Source organism: Argiope bruennichi, chromosome 10, assembly GCF_947563725.1.
Source record: "Argiope bruennichi chromosome 10, qqArgBrue1.1, whole genome shotgun sequence".
Taxonomy (NCBI): Eukaryota; Metazoa; Arthropoda; class Arachnida; order Araneae; family Araneidae; genus Argiope; species Argiope bruennichi.
Genome location: NC_079160.1, coordinates 107648173 through 107666662, shown reverse-complemented (window position 1 = coordinate 107666662; position 18490 = coordinate 107648173). Strand labels below are relative to the sequence as shown.

General features: G+C 32.8%; 1 protein-coding gene across 2 annotated transcripts; it reads right to left on the bottom strand.

Annotated features, from left to right (window-relative positions):
* Positions 1–538: 538 nt before the first annotated feature.
* On the bottom strand, positions 539–17921 carry LOC129988597 (40S ribosomal protein SA-like). Of its 2 annotated transcripts, none has more exons than XM_056096856.1 (6): positions 17790–17921; positions 14165–14327; positions 7294–7658; positions 5459–5587; positions 2952–3074; positions 539–759 (listed from the first exon to the last, which is right to left on the bottom strand). In XM_056096856.1, the coding sequence occupies exons 2-6, from the start codon at positions 14295–14297 to the stop codon at positions 559–561; spliced, it is 951 nt and encodes a 316-aa protein (XP_055952831.1). In that variant the 5' UTR covers positions 14298–14327; positions 17790–17921; the 3' UTR covers positions 539–558. The 2 variants fall into 2 exon arrangements, with proteins under 2 accessions (XP_055952831.1, XP_055952830.1); XM_056096855.1 differs by having other exon boundaries at positions 17781–17915.
* Positions 17922–18490: the final 569 nt, after the last annotated feature.

Here is an 18490-nt window from a genome sequence, read left to right as displayed (position 1 = left end):
TACTTTCTCTAGAGTACATATACGAGAAAATAAATCTAACTAGTATGCACATACTATATCGATTTATGCATCTACGAAGCTACACGATGAAGGATCAATAGTTTTTAATGCAGTACGTCTTGTATTCTGAATTTGATCATTCTGCAATAGAATGACCATTAAAACTTCCTTTTGTCTCCGGCCAAATGCTGGTGTTTCCAAGTATAGTAATTGATGGTCTCCACTAAGTTCGCTGCAACGATTCATGTTCCATGATTCGAACCACTATTTAATAAGATGCTATGTTGTCTCTTTATTCGAGGTTAGAAGGGAATGTATAATTAGATGCTAATCATAGGCGTTTCGAAAGGTGAATAACGTGTTAAAATAAAGAGATATTTTAAACATAGGCGTGTTCTACTCGAATCAAAATTTACATTGAATGAAAACTTTTGCCGTTTTCCGACACTGTACTGTAGTTACTGATACTGTAGCATACATAATAAGTGATTATTGCACACAAATGATGAATCGAGACCACAAATGTGAGGAATTTTGTTTTATTCATTTGTCTTTCACTCATGCCCATCCAGAATCTCCCCACTCCTCTGTTGTTCCCCACTCCTCAGTTGCCTCACCCCACTCTTCTTTAGGTTTTGGACTAGGTTTTGCTGTGCTGACCTTTGGTGCAGGAACAGTTTCTGACCAGTCACTTACCGGAGCTGACCAATCGTCTGTTGCTGTGGTAGCAGGATACATGGCAGCTGGTTCAGCACTCCACTGAAAACAGAAATATGGTTTCGTTATATTCTTTCACAATAACAAAAGACCCAACGTTTTGCAGTGACCGCCTAAAATATATTTATCGATGAATCGTGATAAAAATGTAATATCATGCATCTTGCAGAAAGAGTATGTATTTGGCTTTGTCGAAATTCAGAAACCCTTTCAGATATTTTCTTGCACAATGTAACCAAGCCTTCACCTCGCCATTGGTTGAGAAAGTAAAATATTTGCATTTGTTATTTAACTGGAGCTTTATCCTTCACAAACCTGCCAACTTATTGTAATATCTTTATAAATTTGCTATCCAAATTTAACTGGAGAGGATATGTTGGATTGAATCTTTCCGATGCAGATTCCTCGATAAGCAAGATCGACGAAAAGCGAGTTTGTTGACTAAAAATGAGAATACAAATTTTAAGAAATCAGAGTTAAAGTCCAGGAAAATACCAAGGAAAATAAACAGATAAATGGGTCTAGGAAGAAAAGTATATAGTACAAAATATAAGCAAACTGACACGAAATTGCACATATTAAAGTGTTACACAAAACAATTATTTCGATGTCGATACTTTCTTAAAATCAAATTTGTAACCCAATGGGATCGAAATTTTTTCCCTCGTTTGAAATTTCTTAATAGCAAGCTAATACTCCTAATCTATATTTTCTTTTGCCTTATAATTATGATGACATTGCTTCATTAGAATATGGTCAAAAAAAATTTTAATTCCTTTTTTAATTCAAGCAGAAACTTTGTCATTTTGTTTGCTGCTGGAATTGGATCCGATGCTTTTGGGTTTTTCCAAGTATATTTGGCTACAGTTTCCAAATTTCCTCAGAATCCGCTTACATACTAGATAGGTCAAGCATACAAAAATAAGTCATTTTTTGAATAGAAAGCGGGAAAGTATGGGAGTGGCTGGTATACGTTAAAGGATACTCTTTACCAGAGAATTAAGTAATAAAAAAAAAAAGAGGATATGCCATGTAAAACATTCAAATCAGATTTAAGAGAACACAAATATTCAATGACAACAATTCAACTATAAGAAAGAGCACAGAAAATTGTATGACATTACAGATGCGATAATGGCCAGTAGGATGATTCGGATTGATCTATTGAACATCACTAAGAAGTTTCTGCTGTATAGAAGTTGATTCTTAAAAGAATATGAAAATTTAATCCAGCGCATTGAATTTTAGGAGTGATCCGACAGGTTAACAGCATAAGATTAATTTCAATCATTTTATGGCAAAACAATTACATAAATTATGAACGTTTCAATTCCTGATTGAGAGTGTTGAATTAAATCAGAAGTTATTTAGCTTGGCGCATTTAAAAGTAAGCAAAGGGCTACAATATTTGAGCTGTCTCCAACAACGATAATCAAAAACAGATGTCGCAATTTTGATCTGTTATAAATTTATGCAGTGTGGGTATAACTCAAACTCTTGAATTACGAATATATTCGCCACGAAGTTCGATACTTGGAGCTGCTGAATCGATTAGACACTTGCCACATTAAGCATTACAGAGTAAATCACTATGCCTCACTGACTGATACACAAACCGACTTGACATCGCTGTGCTTAATGATTTAAACATTGCGGGAGTTTGAATAACTGTACAAGCAATCAGGCCGACAGAGATGAGATTTTTTCTTTTTCATTTCGCAACACCATTTCGCTTTACCTCTTTTTTCGAACAATTAGACAAGCTGGTTTTCATTTTCCTCCTGTCTTACCTTAGATGATAAGACTCGTAAAAATGCCAGTAGACTGAGATGGATAGAAAAATGCTCACAACAAATGACTAGTGGACTGAGGTATAGCAGGATATGATTGATACCAGAACATGAATTGGTGGAAAAAGATCATTGATTTAGAACTTCGATCGTATTCTTAAGCATAATTATTCAAAAATAAGCTTGTAGCTATTACTTAGAGTGATCGGTGTGGCTGTCTCCAAGCAAAAAAAATTAAATTACTTTTTCCTGAAAGTTAATTAGTATCGTATATGCAACTAAGTCAAACTCCCATCTTGAGTGCTCCAAAATTAGATTCGACCAATAAAAAATGCCAAAGGCCGCTTTGTCATGAATTACTGACCTAATATGTAAAACCCAAATTGGAACCTCCCTACATCCAAACCCACCCACATCCATCACCAAGATTAAAAAACAACTTACATCTGACACATCTGGAGCTGCTGCAGCAGCAGCAGGTTCACTCGTCCACTTATCGGTTACCTGGTAATCGGCAACTTCAGCAGCCGGCCTTTCAATCTGCAGTAAAATATCTTCTTTCTCAGCCTATAAATATTTTTAAAGGACATATGTTTATGAATAACAAATATCTACAAGAATTTAAATATTACATAACTAGATTAAATTAAAACTGAACATATGCCACAAGCTTAATACTTTCGACTTCCTGTAAAAACGAGAAAAATAACCTAGAAATTTACATTTACACGAAATAATTCAAAAAGAAATGAAAACTTTTTTAATGAAGAAAAAGATGTAATTTAGATCTCTTTTTATCCAAAAATTAGATTCCAAACTTGAAAGAAACCTACATTTTCATGTCAAGAGCCCTTATAGAAATGAATTCTTATCTGGTTTGCTGGTAGTGATCAAAAAACTGATGATTTTGCTTTTTCTCACGCCCTGAGAGAAGGAATAAAAATGTCTAAAGATACCCAATATTCTCTTGCCTAAATCGACACGTGGAAAAAAAATCCCTATCAATCTCATAGTAAAATCATTGAAGGGAAAAATTTCTTTCTCCTTTTGCTTTTGTATCGAAATGTAAACAGATGTCAGTTTATCATCGCTTCTTTCTTGTATACGATATGCCCCCCCTTAGTGAAATAAACCGAAGTTAAACACACACACACACACACACACACACACACACACACACACACACACACACACACACACACACACACACACACACGCGTAATGATCTTAAAATCTAAATTAAATCCTAATTAATTTCCTAATTTTTATCTTAATTTAACCCAGATTAACTTCATTCTGAAATGGTCTTATTTCCTGATTTAATTCCACCTTTTATTATTTAACTAGCCGCCTTTGGCGACCAGCCGGTTCGCCAATCTTAATGTTCGTTAAAATTTTAATAATTAAATATTTTATGCAATTTCTACTTTAATAGCTTCTTCATCAAAATATTTTAAAACTTCAAATTTTGATTATCATATAATTCATTCATATTATTATAAAGGCCTTCAGTCATAACGTAATATGTATCTCTCTCATTTTCTGTTAGCACCCGTAGAATTTATGCTTTAAATTAAAGTGGAAAGAATTTATCTTCAATTAATATAATAATATTTTTTACTGAAACAAAGCATTTTTTTATAATCTGATTACTGAAAATAGAGTCACTCAGCGTTTAAACTTTATGGGCACTAAAGAATATCTTTTTTAATTTATGTAATATCTCAAGAGTTGGTCAACAAAATTTTCTTAGATTCATCATGAACAGATCGATTAATTAACAATGTTTAGTTTTAAATGCATCAAACATTAAGAAAATAAAACGAATCGTTTAAAATAAACGGTTGAAAACAGGTTTAAAAAAACTACTTGAAAAACGATGTACTTAAAACTATAAGCATATACAAAAAATATATAACTAACATAAATACAATTTACTTACAAAAGCATGCAACTAACCCAAAAATAATTTAAATCATCCATTGATAACGTTGTCATGGCAACAATCAGAACAGAATGCGCATGCGTGAATTTTCTTCGCCGGTTACGTAACGCAAATACGTGATTTTTTCTACGCCAGTTGGGGTAACGCTATGCGGATTAGAAATTTTTAATTTCCTTTATTCTGTTTTATTTTAATTCAAAAGTACTTCAGAATGAATCTGAAAGATTGATTCATTAACAATGTTTAATTTTAAATGCATCAAACATTAAGAAAATAAACAGAACCGATTGAAATAATCCGCCGAAAAATTTTAACCCTAGCCTCATTACTGTTGGGAGAAAAAAAAACTGAAGCCTTTCTCGTTTGGCGCTGGGGATAATAGAAGATTTTTTTGGCGGAAAAGTTGGCGGTGGGGAAAATGGAAGATTTTTTGGCGGGAAAGTTAGCTTTTAATTAATAATTAAAATTCTAATTAAAATTTCAAAAAAAGGGACCCCAGGTGCACATTCCCGACCTCTAAGGTATACATGTACCAAATTTGGTAGCTTTATGTCAAATGACCTGGCCTGTAGAGCGCCAACACACACACACACACACACATTGAGCTTTATTATAAGTATATAGATGATACACGATCTCTGTAAAACTGCTTTAATCAGCACTTTCCCACTTTTCAAGTGAAGGGATAACAATCTGTCAAGCTAAGCGAATTCTTTTTAAAAGATACCTGTATCTCTCTCTTTCCCAAGTCTACACATGTCAAAAAATCCTTATTAGAATCGCATAGTATAAAACCACTGGGAAAAATATTTCCGTCTCTTTTGAAACATGGTTATAATTACTCATTCTAAGAATGCGCAAAGCTTTAGAGAAACAAAAACTGGGAAAGCAATTGAACGTGATTATGGCCCTTAATTAAAGGAGGAAAAAAATTCCAAGTGCTATAATCCTTTATTTTGATCAAATTATTTTTGAAATAATTTTCATGGCTAAAAAAAATGCTTACTTCTTCTGGATCCCGATAAAAGTATAGATCCACCATCACGTCCCACTTCAATTCTCGGCTGATTGTACCTCGCATGCGCAGTACTTCTCGGGCGAGCATCCACCACATCAGCCCAATGCAGTAGATACCCTAAAAACACACAAGTATGTATTTAACAACAGATATGAATGTTCTACGAACTTAGATGCTTCAAAGGTTCCGAGATTAGCTCTGTTTAACTCCAAAAAAAAAAAAAAAATAGCAGAATAGGATTTTGTTTGCAGCGATAGTGACCTGCTGTCTCGACGAAACAAAACATTAAGTGCGATACGGCAATGTTAATATCTGACATTATTATCAAGGTTAAAAATTAGAGTATGGAATTTGAGTTTATGTACATCGTGTTCTTTTAATGCACTGATGAGGAATCGAACATATGTCAGTAACTTTATTTTGATATCTTAAAATCGAAGATCTCCAATCTTTTTGCAATGAACAAACGTGTTACGGAAAAGTAAATTGTATCTTTGTGAAATTATTTGATGCGACATTCACTTTCTCAAAAAGACAAACAGTTGCAGAAAGTACGAGATCTATAACTGAATGTAAGTAGCAGTAGGATAAGGCCGTATTGCAGCTTTGCAAAAACAGAGGCAAAGGACAAGGTTAATACTATTACGAAGTGATAAAAGTATCCCTGACATGCCGACCTTGGCGACAAATGTTGAACGTTATATCACCGAGACCAGTTTTTCCTTGAAGCTTGGAGAAAGTTTTGGAACTTCCCCAAGATTACACCACTTCCTGTCAGTGACATCACTTCCTGTGGAAAGACTATAAAAAAAAGCAAGCACTCAAAACCGGGGAATTGGAGGATTAGACAGCAAGCAAGCTGCTGAACTAGCGATTAAATGCGCTGCGTTATTACGATTGATTGGCGATATTTGTAAGAAAATTTTGTAACAATACAGATATGCTAAATAGGAACTGTTTCATCGGGATTATCAATCAATAATGCTGCAAACACAAACTTTTAATGCTGTAACATTAGACAGAACTAGTCCCTATTTAGTTATATTAAAATCTCTTTGAAAGTAACACGAAGACTATTTTTTTGACTAGCAGTCAAATGATCAGGTTAACCCCGGAACACACTATCGTCTAAACTTCTATGCTAATGATTACGAATCGGATAGAGGGGATTACAGATCTATCCTTTGGCTGAGCTCTTTGTTATCATTTTTCAAGGATTGCATAGAAGAATGTTATTCATTTTTTCAGATATATTACTTTAATTCATACTTTTTAGAGAGAAAAATTAAAGGAAATTCGAACCTTTTGTCCAAAATATCACACAGTAACATTTTGGGCTTAATCCACTATCCTTACTTAAAAAATTCATTTTTGATTACATAGCAACGATAGCGTACATTCAAAAAATGTTTTTAATAGCATCTAAACGTAAATGAATATAAATGAAAAATATTGTTTTAATATATACTTAAAAATATTTTAAAAAATTATTAAAATTGGAGAAAAAAAATAAATGAAAAATAGTTTTTTGAATAGTTAAAATAGTTTTTTTTTTTTTTTTTCGAAATGTTTTTAATACGATAATCGGCCTGAAAGTATTGAGAAATAATCATAACGTTTAATTGTATTTTAAATTAAAAAAGCTATGTAAAACTTTTAGAAACTATTTTGTATTGGTCATTTACTACACAAATTTGGTAACTTGAGATGCAACCAACTCCAATTTTTGCTTGCATTTTATAATGACGCATACCTTATTTTACAATTAAGATGTTAGCCAAAAAAAAAAAAATTAAAATTACATTAAAATTCACATCACTCACCTTATTGTTGCACGGTATTGCTATATCGACGTACCGCAAGGGAGTGTCCGTGCTGCAGAAAGCGATCACTGGTATATTAACAAAAGACGCTTCCCTAATCGGCTGATGGTCAGATCGAGGGTCAGTTACCACGAGGAGCCTTGGTTCTCGGAATGCTGCCTGGATCTGGTTTGTGAAAGTGCCCGGCGTGAAGCGGCCAGCGATCGAAGTAGCCCCGGTGGCTGCAGAAAATTTCAAAACTGCCCTCTGACCCTGGGGCCTGGCCGAAATGGCGCATACATCTGCAGGATTTTCGATCGCCACAATCGCCCTCGCAGCCAAAAGAAGTTTCTCCCAAGTCTTCTTCAAATTTATCAAATAAACACCTGAATAACAAATATCAATGTGATTAATTGATTGGCTTATTGAGGTTTTAATGGGGCTGCTGCTTTGTCAAATATTAGTAAAACTCAAAACATTGAATATATACTCTTTATTTTTCCATATATTTGCACACTATGGTGTTTTCTATGTAAAATCCTTCTAAAGTAGCAGGTGATTTAGTTTTAATGTTAAAAGATTCCAACTCTGCCCTACTGTACCAGCATTTGTTAAATAAGAATCATTTCATGGTTTCATAGTTTAAAAAGTGCACCATGTATACAGTTTGGACATCATTATACATACTTTTGACCAGGATCGGCCATCTGAGGGGTACGGCGGGTGCTTTACACCCGGCCCCGCGACTGAGGGGATCCCACCATGATTAAGAATTAAAATAGTGTTCTGAACAATAATAGCGTTTACACGTATTGTAAGTATACAAGTTTATTTCCAAGTGGCTGGCTGATCTTCGACTGACGCCGTTATTAGGCAGTGATACCTATAAAAAGGGGTGAGGGAGAAGTTGATTATATACTATTTTCTGCATCTAAAGTAATATTTTTTATGCGTGCTATTATGTTTGTTTATATTAAGTTGCTCAAACAAAAAGTAAAACGAAGATAAACGATCAACTCCTAGCAATGCACATTGTATTACTGTTTCACCGGCCTTGACCGGAATGAAAAGAATTAAGGAAGAAGTTTAAATGTAGCAGTCGGCGGATTTGAATATATACGAAGTTCATAGTATATATTATAGTCTTGTGCAAGTGTGCAAAATATTGTTAATATAAGGCAAATAGATTTATAATCACTTACCTCACCTACTAAGTAAAAGCTTATAATATAGCATATAATAATTTGATAATTCGTTCTATAAACTGATTAATAATGTTAGATATAACCATGTCCAAGCCAAGGAAATATCCCTCTGGACCTCAAAAAAGAAAATTTTCAGAAAAGAAAAAAAGAAAAGCTAAACTTGGAGATGTCACAAGTAGATCTGTTTTCTTGGATACGACGTAATTCTGGCAAAGAAATTGCTTCATCTTCAGAAATTACAATTCAAACTTCAGCTGGAGAAGAAAGTTCAGCGCAAGCTCCTTGCTTGACACATGACAAGCAAGGAGTTTTCGCCATCGAAAGCTCCTTGCTTATCATGTAGTCAACTGGTAAATTTTTGACCTTTTTAATTTGACGTAATTATAAGTTTTCTAATGGCTTCCCATTTATCGGTCCCAATATATTGTTTCTTATGGTACTTGTCATAGACAAGGCAGCTGACTAAATCAACGATTTTGAGCCGAGAATTTTAGCTTCTCTTGTTTTAGCAGAACCATCTTACTTCTCTTACTTTTAGTAGCGTAAATACGATCCTGTGCTAAAGGATCATATAAACAAAATAATAAATATTAAAAATAGAATTGTGCATAGGTCACATAGGACACAAGAACAAATTATTTCTGAGTTAAAAAATGAAGTCCTTAACAAAATTAAACATGATATAAAATCAGCTATGTACTATAGTATCCAAATGGATTGTATTTCTGATATTTCCTAGAAGGAACAAACTTCAATCATTAGGTATGTAAAATTTGAAGAGAAAAGGGGAAATATAAATGAGTCATTTATAGGGTTTATTGAAGTAACTGGAGAAGGACTAGCAAAAACTGTAATGGAAAAATTAAGTGAGATTGATTTAGATATTATGAATTGTAGAAGGCAAGCATAGGACAATGGTAACAACATAAAAGGTAAATATAAAAGGTGTACAGTCTAGAATACTTTCTCTAAACCCGTATGCAATTTATGCGCCTTGCCTATCACACTCCTTTAATTTATTAATTTGTGATGTCGCTTCCATCAGTATATTTTGTAAAAACTTTTTTGGGATATTACAACCCTTATATTGCTAATTTTCTGCATCTACAAAAAGATGGGTAATTCTACAAAAACATTTAAACATTACTCTTAAACCGTTATGCGCCACTCGTTGGGAAGCCAAAATAGATTCGGTTAAAGCTGTGCATACATAGTTTGAACAAACTTGTAATGCCCTAGAAGAATTTATTGATGTAAGTAACGATAATACAGCGGTATGTGAAGCTAAAAGTTTATTTGATGCAATATAAGAAATGCCATTTATTTTATGTTTAATAGTATGGTTTGCAATATTGTCCAAAATTAAATACTATCAATTAACTATTCCAAAAAAAATTGTTCATGACTCGGCTTTCAATTTAGTCAATAAAATTAAAACTGAAATCCAAAATTTAAGAACAAAATTTAACACATTTTAAGACGAATCAAAAGTGCTAGCACGTAATTCGAACATTTCAAAAGATTTTCCTGTAAAACGAATTCGAAAAAGAAAGATTATATTCCGAATTAGCAAAAGACGAAGTTATAAAAAAACCCGGTAGTGGAATTTAAGTATATTTTTTAAAGCTGTAATTGATACCGTTATTTTTCAAATAGAAGATAGATTTAAAAGTATACCAAATATTATTTTTGATTTCAAATTAGTCACTGATATAAAAATTTTAGAAAAACATGAATTGGAGAAATATTCCAAAAACTTTGTGAAGTTTTATAACGAAGATGTAGATGAAAACCTAATTCAAGAAATTTGTTTGCTAGAGGATTTGATTTTGAATGAAAGATGTAAATAATGAACAAGACCTATTGCAATACATACTAAATAATAATTATAATGAGTTATTTCTGTGTTGTTTCTTATGGCACTTAGACAAGTCCGCTGTTACGAAGACAGCGATTTAAGCAGATAGGGGGTACGTCTCTTGTTTATGAGTTATTTCTAAATGTATAAACTGTTTTAAAACTTTTCTTTACGTTGCCAGTTACTATAGCAAGTGCTGAGCGCTCTTTCAGTAAATTAAAATTAATAAAGAATTATCTTCGGTCAAGTATATGTTCAGAATGCCTAAATGAACTTGCATATTAAGCATCAAAAAAGAAATTGCAAAAAAAAAAAATGGAATTTTTCTGAAGTAATTGATGCAAACAAAATTCAACATTAAATAAACATGAATTAATAATATGTATTCCTTTTTGCATTTTTTTTTTTTTTTTTTTTTTTTTACTTCACAGAAAAATTAGGGCCTCAAATGGCTTTTTGCACCCGGGTCCCTTCATATAGAAGGCCGGCTCTGATTTTGACTGGTTGGATTTAAATTTGAATTGAATCTACAGTTTTGATACCACTACTAAATACATCAATTTTTATATATTTTCGTTACTGTATTTGAATTATCTTGTTCTCTCCCATATCGATGAGAAGATAAAAGCTTCTCGAAACTAGATTTTTTCCAAAATGTAATAGTTTGTAAGTGTTAATGTCGTGTATCAAATTTCTTTCGTCTTCCTCATTGCATTTTAAAGTTATTGGATTCAAATACATTCAGATTAATAAACATAATTCATAAAACTTTTATCGAATTCAAGGAAATTTTAAAAATTTAGCAAAATAGTGCCATTGTGTGTTTTGACAAACTTAATTTGTATGCTTCGTGTGCGATAAGTAAAAATAAAATAAAAGCATTTATTTTATGTTTAAAGTCATTGACTTAATTTGAAAATGTCAATGTTAGCTTCCTAATATTACAGATTTCAAATTCTCCAGCGTTGGTCAATTTACATTCCTCTATTTGCCTCAGATAAAGCAATGAACAGATAGCTAACTCTTCGAAAAGCAATTAGAATGTAAAATTATTCACTCAGTGCAAACTTACGTTTTTTGCTACGATAAATAAAAAATAATTGCATAACCGGTTTTCGAAAAAAAACTAATCTACAACTGCTAACAGTGTAAACAAAACACTCGTGCTATCGGCACTCCAAAAAGGAGGTGAAACGTTTTCGCCTCCCGAGTTTTTCGAGAAGACATGATTTTACACGGAACTTTCCAGAAGAATCCGGAGATCTCATTTTCTATTAGAGACAGAGCAATTCTTTCAATTTCAAGTACCTTCATTTTTATCATCAAGACTGAGGGAAATGGGTGATTGAATCATCCATGCAGCATCCTTTAAAATCCTTGTAATTCTCTTTCCAGTCATAAGATTGGCATGTAAAAGAAGCCGTATTATAGATTTGCAACAATATGTTATTGTTAAAGGTACGATTGTCAGATGCAAGTCCTGCTTTCTTTCGTTGCAATAAATAATAATTCTGTTCTTATTCTGTTCATAATTGGTGCTTAGTGCTATAAAAATTCTGATTTCTCATTGGACGACTGTGTTTCTGAATGGAGGATGTTTCAAATATTTATAAGCATTACTCCAACCAGTGTGATCAATGCATCATTCTGACAAATGTAAAAAAGCTTGATGGTCCGAAACTAAACCATCGACTCATTCCGGTTTCAAGAGAAAGAATATCATTTTCACAGACGTTTATTTTTCCGTCCTTGGGAAAGAAATCTTGGAAAGCCAATATAGGGTAGCATCTTGGTTCACTCAGGAAGATCGGTCTACTTTGGCGAATGATACACTTTGATTTGGGGATTGCATATTGTTACGAATCTGCGATGCGGCTTCCTAGCATAGTGGGTTCCATAGAAGGTCTCGGATCTTGGCGACAAACTTGGCGACCATTTGGTGACTTTGGTGCCAAAATAGATTATACCCGAAACATCGAGAATTTTCCCAATCCGTCCAGTAGGAACGGAGATACGCCTCGAACGTTCCTGTTTGGTTGAGAGGCTCTAGCCCCGCCTCTTGAGACCTATAAAAGGAAGCGGCTGCAGCTGCTAGTGGAGTCGAATAGTAGTCGGAAGCGACCGAGTAAAGTCGTCGGGATCGACAGAGAGTAGAGTCCTCGTGAATTGAGTAGTTGTGTACTAGTAGTGAATTGGGTTGTTGTGAACCAGTGGTGAATTGGGTCGTGAACCAGATCGGAGAGAGTAGTCGGAATCGACAGTAAGAAAACTGGTCTTCCAGAGATAAGCGGAGCAGCGACGGAGTGAAGCTAGTGCTGAACTAAGCTGTGCGCTACTGTCTGTCTGTCTTGTCATATGCTGCTGTGTATGCTGTTGTTGCTGCACGTCTCGGCTGAAGATAATCGTCTTCTGTGCTGTATATAGTTGTCGTCTTTGTGTCTTCGTGTAAATAAACGTCGTTGTTTTATTTTCTACTGCCGCCTGGTGATTGAGCGTTCTCCACACCATATAACTTCCACTATCCAAACGAACCCGGGAAATTTCGTAACAATATAAATCGATCTATAAGAGGTGATACAGCTTGGCAAACGGGACTGCTAGGGCGAAGAGTTTTGTCCCGAAGAAACAGACGGAAAATGAGGAGACAAACGAATATCAGAAAGAGGGCAGACCAAAAGAAATGACCACGAAACAATGACTGCTTCAGAGTAAAAGCTCAAATGAAGCTGGGAGAAATCAAACCAGACCTCCCCATACTTTTCCTTCGACAGATAAAGATCCCAGAAAGCATCTCCATTTATTTTTATAACCTACGCACTCAATGCTAAAATTAGTAGCACACCCTGAGAGAAATTTCGGAATTTGATTTTTTGCCTCAATAATTCTCAACCAGATTATTACTCTTCTATAATAAATGTAATTTCAATAAATGTTTAGTAATTGTTAATCTTGTAAATAATTTCTTATTCGTACGGAATCATTATGTTTTAACCCATTCGAAAAGTTAACAAAATTTCGGTCTAAGGGTTCAAACCTTATGGAAATTAATCGCAGCATTACTATCCTATCGAAAATTCAGAAGCAATGTACTGGGGCCTGGATTTTGATCACTTAAATTAAAACGTAGATAGACAACTCACTGTATTGTAATGCGGCACCTAATTTCCTCCTCTTTCTAAAGCATCTTTTTTTCTCATGCAGAAAACCAATCGTTATCTTTGGAGTAAACCGTTTAATGTCCCTATCTAAATTCAGAAAAGTGTCGTGCCGCATTACAAAAAAGTCGTTCTAAAAAAAAATTAGTCAAATTTTAATTGCATTAAAACTTTGTTTTAAATCAATCTGGAGACTATTTTAGGACAAATCTTATAATTCTGAACAGCGATCAAATATTAAAAGCGGCAACGTATGCATCGGCACTTTCTACAAATTCGTTAGCCTGAAGAACATTTGAGAAATCTTCAGCTGCACCAGGGAGTTTATATCTAGGATTCTGGTATAATATATATAACATCTTTCTGGCCTTGAAATCGAGATAATGCCACCAGATTGCAGCGGCCCAAGCGAATGCAAAAATAGCCGATCTGTACTCCAGTACCAGTATTTATGAAATCGTAAACAAAAGACTTCCCCTATCTAGTTTGGAGCATTATAAAAACTTGGAATGCTACAAATATTAACCATCACAAAACTGCAATGGATTGTTACAAGATTCTTAAAATTTGTTGCATTCTTTCAAGAAGAGATTATGATTTTCTTTCGACCTTACGTCAATACAGAAAAAATAATTGAGTAAAAACAATTTCAAGAGAACAGCTGAAAGACTTACCATCTGGACGTCTCCTAAACACGTATTGTTGCATCTGATAATCCAAATTGGTACTCCCGAGGTGAGTGCTTGAGGCAAGAAATTTGGTAACATCGTCGTCTTGAAGACTCAAAGCAGATATTCCTCCCGACATGCTGGAATTGTTTTCAAATTACATCAAATTCTGTTGAAAAATAAAAAGGGGCCTTTTAGATATAAAAGTACACATTATAAACAATCAGGTATCAATGGGTGATATGTAAAATTGTATGTCAATTCGAAGGTTATCGCCTATTTATCGCTCGGTTTGATAATTTTAGTTTAGAATACAATAGATAATTTTATTCAGCTCCTTTTCCGGTACTTTCCCGCTTTCTGATAATTGTGTTTAAACTTTTGAAGTCTGTTTAGTTCTAAATGTGGTCAGCTAAATTTATTCTATACATAAACAAGAAATGCTAGTTATTATTCTATATATATAGGTTTAAATCTATCCTACTCTGCATGAATTTTATTATTCAGCTGCAGTTGTAAGAATCGAAGTTATAATTAACAAAATACTGGAACTTCTTAAAAAATTTTAATTTAAAAATCATTAAAAGCAAAAGTGTTTAATTTATTTTCTTGTATATAACATACATTTGGAGAAAATCTTGCCCTTAATAAAAATTTTCACATAAAAAATTGATGAATCTACACGTTCAAGTTAAACATTTTTGGAATTAAGTCTACAAGTATTATATTAAGAACTACATGGGTGAAATTGAATATGCAATTTTTACATCAAACTGTAAATTTCGATAAATTTTAATCGGAATCCTATTTTATGTGAATTCGAACTGACAAAAATAAACACAATAATTGAATAGTGGAACAAGCAAGTGGAATTTTAATATAAGTAAGTTTTGTATTTTAGGTAGGTAAATAATAAATTTTGTATTTTATTACAAAAATTGTAGATATCCGTTGAAGTTTAAATTCAATCTGTCAACAGTCTGGGTGTCTATCAATAGCGACATCATCGATATATTATAATAAAAGAAGATGTAATAACTCAAAAACACAAGCTAAAATTCTTGAATGTCACATCTGCGTTTTAAATTTTTGATTAAATCCATCAAAGGTGAGAATATGAATAAGATATCTAAAAAAAATACAACAAACAAAATAAATGAAATCAATACAATCTTTGTATTAAGATAATTGTATATAATAAGGCAAAGGAAAGATCTAATTTAGTGTGCATAATTGAATTTCTCACTATACTAGTCTGGCGGAAGTCTCGATTTTGGAACCGGAAAATTCTAGGTTCGAAGCCGGATTCCATCGTAGATCACTGATGTGGTGTGTATTATAATTAAATTAACCCTTATTATGCTACGAAGCTATTCACAATACATGCCGTATCATGCAAATATATGATAAATCCAAGAGAGAACACGCCGCTGGTTTTAAAAGAAAAATTGGAATTCCTTATTCAAAATAGACAATTTTCTAAACATCAACAATAGAAAAAAAAATTCTTCTAAATATAAGCATTGCATTGCTTTATACACAAGAAATGAGGATAGATTGGTATGGAGCGCATAAACTTTACATACGAAATAAAATTATAAAGCACAAGGTGAATTTTAAATAATCCAAAACTAAAGTTACTTTTCAGAACCTTATTACATTTCGCAACGAATAAGTCCAATGAGAGTCGGCATAAAAAAAATTACTAAACATCACTTTTATTCTTTCCCCCAGTATGTCCTCCAAAATATGGTATTCAATGTCAATGCATTGGGACCTCATAATCCTGAACTTTAAGATCAGAACAGAAAGGCGCATCTCATTCTCCGAATTTCCATTTCGCATCAATATGAATTTGAACAGATTGATATATGCAATTAACATTCCCCAATTATTTTTCCTTTCAAGGAAACTAAAATTTGGATATTCTTCGATTCAAAATTATTCGAAATGAAAAGTTAAAGATTGTAAACAAAAAGGATTATGTAATGTACGTTAACTTTTCTGATTCATGCCGTCATGTAAAATAATCAGAACGTATTAAAAAAAAAAGCAGCGGAAGTGATCTCCAATTTTTCACATATAAAGGTATTATCTCAAAGAACGTTTTCATGGCAATAGCGTACAAGAGTTAACGAAATATTCACCTTTGGCAAGAATATAGCATTTCTATTGGATCTATCGTGATACTTTTGGAGAGTTATTTGGCGATTAAGCCCGGGCACGTGGTTAATATCCAAAAATAGAATTTGTGTTTCAGATGCGGTTTTCCCAACCGATCGAGACAAAAATTGACCCAAAACCACACTAATAGTCACAAAATGACATACCAAATTTCATATATTTAAGTCAATGCCTCTTTGGTTTATATGTTTCCAAAAGTACAGACCGACAGATGGTCAATCCCTTGCTGGATTTGATTCAAAATTTGAAAGTGTCTAGATTATAGATGTTGATTTTCTGTGTATCGAATTCGATCCGACTCTCTTCGTTTTGTAGTTATGCTAAATTATATTCGAGCAGCTGGACAGACAGATTTATTGAGCGGAGTCTGCTGCAAATTTTAGAAATCTTCAAATTTGTTGTAAAGGCCGTATACCAAATTTCATTCGTCCAGATCAAAGCATTTTTGAGTTATCTTTGTCACATTGGATGGACATTTTCCAAAAATGTGTTTTTCGAGCTCTAGGAGGTTTAAAATGTGCAAATTCTTCAAAATCTCGAGTTCGAAGTTTTTGACGATTATTATTCATTTTCTATATCACGTATACAAGAAGAAAATAAATGAATTAAAGCAATTTTTTAAAAAGAAATTTCACTAATTTTTCTATCATATTTTTTATAACAAGAAATAGTTCTTTGACATTTAAAATTATATTTGATAAATATATTGTTGCAGTGCAAACTACATATAAAATATCAATCTAGGTTCTTCAAATTTAACTTTCGGCTCCTGTAATAAATTTCAAATTTTTTCTAAAGCGTTTCAATAAAATTCCAAGTATTTGTTATAAAATCGTCAATTTTTATGTAATTTTAGTTAAAAATATAGTTAAAATTTGACAGATTATGTAAAAAGTTATTAATGAAATTCAAATTATTAAGTACGAGCAATTATTCATTAAAACAATATTAAGTAACATTATTTTTAATATAAGATTATATTATGGATCAATTCATTTTACGACAAAAAATGTGGAAAACCTGGTCTCGCACAAATAAGAAGTAGTAAAAAGGATTGGAATTCTGCAAATCTATGAACTTAAGAATGAGTACTCATCTTTTACTGATAACCAAACCCAGTTAATTCAACGCTACTACATTTTTTTTAACATTAATTGCCATAAAACAACTCAATCGGATTATCGTCTGCAGCAGCAAATGTAGATGCACTAAAAGAATAAACCGTATCTCGAATTCATGCAAAATTATCGTTTGAAAGTATATTTCTGAATCCAAGTGAAAATCTGTGATCCTGCTAAAAAATAGCGGATTAATCTGCTTTGGAAATCGCTACATTAATCAGAAAATCGAAATTCTAGTTTAAATAAGTTCATAATAGAAAAATCATTGAAAGAACATTAAATTTCGAATAACTTAATTATTTATATTCAAATGTTACCTCTTTTACCTTGCGTATTCAAATTCTAATTTTCACATCTATTCACGTCACTATGGAAAGTTTAAGACACACTCAGAGAAAAATTTCGAATCAAAATTCAAAACCTTTCCCGATTTCATACGCTGCACAATTCCCTCGCCGACTTCTCTTCATTTCATTTGCTTCGCGAAAAAAATAAAAATAAACCGATTCATTAAAATTATAGAAAAGAAAAATAATTTTGTTTTATTTTTATTACTAGAATAATAATTATTTTCGAGGCAGAATCCAGTTCTGATTTTTATGGAGGAGGGGAACATATTCTATTTTAGTTCATTTACGGGCAATCAAGACATAAATTCTATACAATTATCGAAATCAATTCAGGAAGAAATACTGCGAGACTTTACAAAAGCTTTATTGCTGGAGAAATTTATCTATTTTTGACAGATTAACTGATTTATAAGAAGAAGATTTTAGTAATGTAACTAATGGGTGTTCCATTATGGAGTTAAAGCATATCCGGGGTGAAAAAACTGTTTTAACACTTCCTTAAAGGACAGAGCCAGTCAATTAGATTTCATTATTGTCAAATAGCCATTTGTAATTGTTATGAGGGTTTGATTACTGGAAAAATGTATGGATCCTTATGATGCTAAAAATCCTCAATATCATGCTGTATGTGTGAATGAAAGCGAATTGCTAATCTTTCTATTATAGAAAAAAAATTA

What these genes read in the sequence shown, in the direction of transcription:
- LOC129988597 (XM_056096856.1), bottom strand. Translation starts at nt 14,297, where the DNA reads ATGTCGGGAGGAATATCTGCTTTGAGTCTTCAAGACGACGATGTTACC. An exon ending in TTTATCGGGATCCAGAAGAA is followed by an intron (nt 3,075 to 5,458) that starts GTAAGCATTTTT and finishes AAATATTTATAG; the next exon opens with GCTGAGAAAGAAGATATTTT. An exon ending in CAGCTCCAGATGTGTCAGAT is followed by an intron (nt 760 to 2,951) that starts GTAAGTTGTTTT and finishes TTCTGTTTTCAG; the next exon opens with TGGAGTGCTGAACCAGCTGC.